Below are 4135 nucleotides of genomic sequence, written 5' to 3' on the forward strand. Positions count from 1 at the left end.
ATTTGTCGAGTTTCAGGTTAGTATTCTACCTAATGAATCAATTTGTTTATTGTTTTTGCTGTTAATGCAGAATTTAAAGGAGAGGCTGTCATGTCACAGGACTTCAGTGATGAGTGGGAGCTGAGCAAAGAGAATGTGCAGCCCCTGCGGCAAGGACGTGTCATGTCCGCCTTGCAGGAGGCACTGGCTCATCAGGAGACCTCCACCCACACTGCTGTTCACCTCAAAAAACAGTGAGCAGTATTTTGAAACCTTCTTTCCCCTTATCTTCCTGCTGCCTCATGATTTTTTTTCTCTGTCTTCTCTAACTGTACTAATCGTATATGCATTAAAATAAGCATAAAAGAAGTTTGGTAACTGATATCTATGCTACTGTCACCTTCCAGGTATTTAGGAGTACTTGCTGTGGGTGCTGTACCACATAGACTGCTGTTTTTAGGTTTGCAGTAGAGTATTTAAAAAGTAAATGCTAGGGAGGCTTCACTGTGCTTTTACATGTAACTGTTTTTAGGTTTGCACTAGAGTATTTAAAAAGTAAGCGCTAGGGAGGCTTCACTGTGCTTTTACATGTACTCATTAAGAAAAATACATATAGATTACAAGGAGGAGAGCTTTTTTAATCTTTCCTACAATAATCTGTTGAAACATGCTATTTCTCAGTGCATCACAGTGAGATGCACTTATTGCTATCACGGTGTAGGCACTATACAGATATCTCTGTATGTCTTCTCTGGATTGCAAAGACACCTGAGTGGGCAAAGTCAGCTTGGGTTTGGTCTGCCTTGCAAGCAGTATTCCACGGGTATGACTGTGTGACTTCATGGGGCATCTTGTGTCCCAAACTTATTCAGTGTTGTCTTAGTTGATCTAAGTCTTGTTGATGAGACTGATTTGTCTGATCTTCAAATTCGCATGCTCTGTGAAGGCCAAGGTGGCTTTGTGAAGAGTCTGCATGGTTGTGTCTGTACTGTGTTATCAGAACTCGGAAGCACTGGTGCTTATAATGCTGAACCATGTGGGTGATTTCATGTGAAGTCTGCAGGTCCATGAACACCTGCACAGTACTTACTGAACCAGAGCTTATCAGCTGGATCTGGGTTGGGGTTTTTGTTTTGGTTTTGTTCTTTATTTCTTTGGTTTGGTGTTGGTTTTTTTTTTTGCCATGGAACTTTTAATTGTACTGGCCTCTTGCCATGGGATCGGAGATTCCCTGGAATGAGACACACATCTTTAGAATTACACACATGTATTTATTGGATGGTTATTTTTTTATTTATTTTTTTTTTAGGGAGTTTGAATCAGAAATCCGATTTTACTCTGGAGATGATCCACTGGATGTCTGGGACCGGTAAGTTTCTTATTTCAGAAGAAAGCATAGAAGTCACATATCTTTGTAAAAGCTTGGGAAAAATTATAAGAAAAACATTAAAAGAGTCTATAACAGTTGTTGAATAATATGTTGTGTTTCAATACTATGCCTATTTTTTTTCTAAATTTCCTTATTTTACATGGAAACAGAAGCCTTGTATCGTATTCAGAACTGACTTCCTATGAATATATTTCATCTGTAGGTACATCAAGTGGACAGAGCAAACCTTCCCCCAAGGTGGAAAGGAGAGTAATCTCGCAGCAATATTGGAAAGGGCAGTGAAAGCACTCAATGAAGAGCAGCGATACTACAAAGATCCCCGCTATCTTAATCTCTGGCTCAAGTTTGTGAGTGGTTTGTGAATATCTCTTGGGTGGTGCTCTTTCTTGGTACTTGTCGTGTCACACAGTCATGCACACAGTTAAGCTGATTTTTGTCACAACAGAGTCAAAGAATGCTGTACAACTAGTGCAATACTAGAAGTATCTCTCGGCAAAAATGTTACCTGCTCTTGAATTCCACTTCCCATTTTGAATAGAATCTTCAGACTATTTTAGGATCATTCAGCTTGGACAGCTACAAACTCCATAAGTCTTGTTTTGGAAAAGCTAGTTTCAGTGAGTAGATCTTATTTATTTAGGGAGAAAGTGTTTTAGAGATACCTTTTTTAGGTGTTATGTCATTCCTACCAGTTATTTTAACTTCTAACTGTCTTGGACCCACATCCTATGCTAAAGCAAAACTAAGCTGAGTGTGTTCTGGCCTTGTCCTGTCTCTCCATTTTTATAGTTTTTGTTGTTCTCATCTTCTTAAAGCAGCTTTTTTCCAGGTGTAGATTCCTGAGTGTCATGGTTTAACCTGGCAAGCAGCTCTCACCCTGGTGGGATGGGGAAGAGAATTGAGAGAGAAAAAGTAAAGAATTCACCAGTTTAGATAAAGGCTGTTTAATAATTAAAATAAACTAAACTGAAATATTAGTAATAATACCAATGAACTGCAACAAGAATAGGAACAATGGTAATAAAGCAATCACAGTTACACTTGGCTCACAAACACTGTGAGCTATATACCAATGAAAATGCGACAAGGGAGGGGTGAGCCTCAGGAACTGAGATTGGATGCCATCATGAAGTAGAAAGGGAAGGAAAGAGAAAGGATTGAAGGTGGGTTTAAAGAAAGGAAGCAAACTTTTGGAAAGGACACTGCAAGATCCCTAACTTAAAATGAGTGTGACATTTATGGGATAGAATATATCTGTATTGGTCAGCTTGGATTACACCCAGATCATCTGTCATGTGTCACCTGTCCTAGAGAATCCCAGGTTTTCGCTTCCCTCCTCCTCCCATCCTCTTGTGCAGAGAGAGGAGGAAAAAAGCCAAAACCCCAAAAGAAACACATCTGAACACATATTTAGGTAGAGACTGAAAAACAAACCTTAAAAAAAGGTAAACATCTGCTGGTGAGAATAAAAAAATCGCACCAGCTACTATAAGGAAAATGACTGTCCAGGAAAACCAGGAAAATAAGAAATATGTTATATTTTATCTAAAGCTAAAATATTTTCAGGAATACTAATATGACAATTCAATGATTGAAGCTATCTCAGATTAAAAGAAAAAAATAATTACTGACTTTGAATATGTAGGCTAGAATTAAGGGATTGGTTAGTAATATTGACAAATATATACATACAGTCAGAGGTTGTTGTTGTTGTGGTGGTTGTATTTAATTCCTTTTCTTTATCTTGCGCACTGCAACATGATAAAGTATTATGTCCTGCCCTTACAGTTGCTCCTATAAGACTTGTACTGAAATCCATGGGGTCTTGCAGGAGGCATGAAAACACGGGCATCAACTTGGAATCCTTTGTAGTCTAATGTGATTACTGAAATACTTTGGTTGTTTCAGGGAGATTGCTGTAATGAGCCCTTGGATCTGTACAGTTACCTACACAGCCAGGAAATTGGCACAACACTGGCACTACTCTACATCACTTGGGCAGAAGTACTTGAGGCGAGAGGAAGTTTTAAGAAAGCAGATCTGATATTCCAGGAAGGTCTTCAGCGCAAAGCTGAGCCTTTGGACAAACTCCAGTTCCATCACAGGTAAGCTTCCAGCTAAAAGGAAGAACTTAGGGTAGTCTTATGTTCTTTGTATCATATACCTGATATAGTGAGGTTTATGCTGACTTCTGCAATGTTTTTATCTCAGGCAGTTTCAGATCCGTGTTTCTCGACAGACGCTATTGGGGCTAGAGGAAACTCCTAATAGAGACACCGGTCTTCTGGGAGTTGTAGAACCTCAGAGAACCTCATTGGCAGATCTAAAAGGCAAGGGGAATAAGAAAGTGAGAGCCCCAATTAGTCGCGTAGGAGATGCACTTAAAGGTACATTCATTTGCTGAAACCAAGTATTATTATTGAAAAAGTTACATCTTTTTGTTGTGGAATTTGCACTTGAGTGTGATAGTTTAGAGGTTAATTTACATAAATATTTTTGCTTATAGCCACAAGCCAAACCAGAAGCTTCCAGGCTGCAACTTCTCAGCAGCTTTTAAACAATCCTGATTTTGCTGTATTTGATGAAAATTCAGCCTCTGGATCTGAGATGCCCATGCTTACACCACAGCCATGGACAGTACCTCCAGCTCCACGGGCCAAGGAGAATGAAATGAGTGCAGGACCTTGGAACTCCGGCAGGGTAAGGAGTCTCAAAATGGACTGGAAAAAAGAGAGGGAGATGTGTGTAAGCTGATGACTGCTGAAC

At 39.5% G+C, this 4135-nt stretch overlaps 1 protein-coding gene across 1 annotated transcript in view; it reads left to right on the forward strand.

Moving 5' to 3' along the window:
* Positions 1–90: 90 nt before the first annotated feature.
* The window catches only part of BUB1B (BUB1 mitotic checkpoint serine/threonine kinase B), a 24252-nt gene continuing 20207 nt past the window's right edge, over positions 91–4135 (forward strand). Inside the window, exons 1-6 of the mRNA XM_010179883.1 lie at positions 91–233; positions 1289–1348; positions 1572–1716; positions 3278–3474; positions 3581–3756; positions 3876–4069. Coding sequence (XP_010178185.1) covers positions 91–233; positions 1289–1348; positions 1572–1716; positions 3278–3474; positions 3581–3756; positions 3876–4069 — 915 coding nt within the window. The remainder of the gene's footprint in view (positions 234–1288; positions 1349–1571; positions 1717–3277; positions 3475–3580; positions 3757–3875; positions 4070–4135) is intronic.

Source organism: Mesitornis unicolor, unplaced genomic scaffold, assembly GCF_000695765.1.
Source record: "Mesitornis unicolor isolate BGI_N332 unplaced genomic scaffold, ASM69576v1 scaffold1722, whole genome shotgun sequence".
Classification (NCBI taxonomy): Eukaryota; Metazoa; Chordata; class Aves; order Mesitornithiformes; family Mesitornithidae; genus Mesitornis; species Mesitornis unicolor.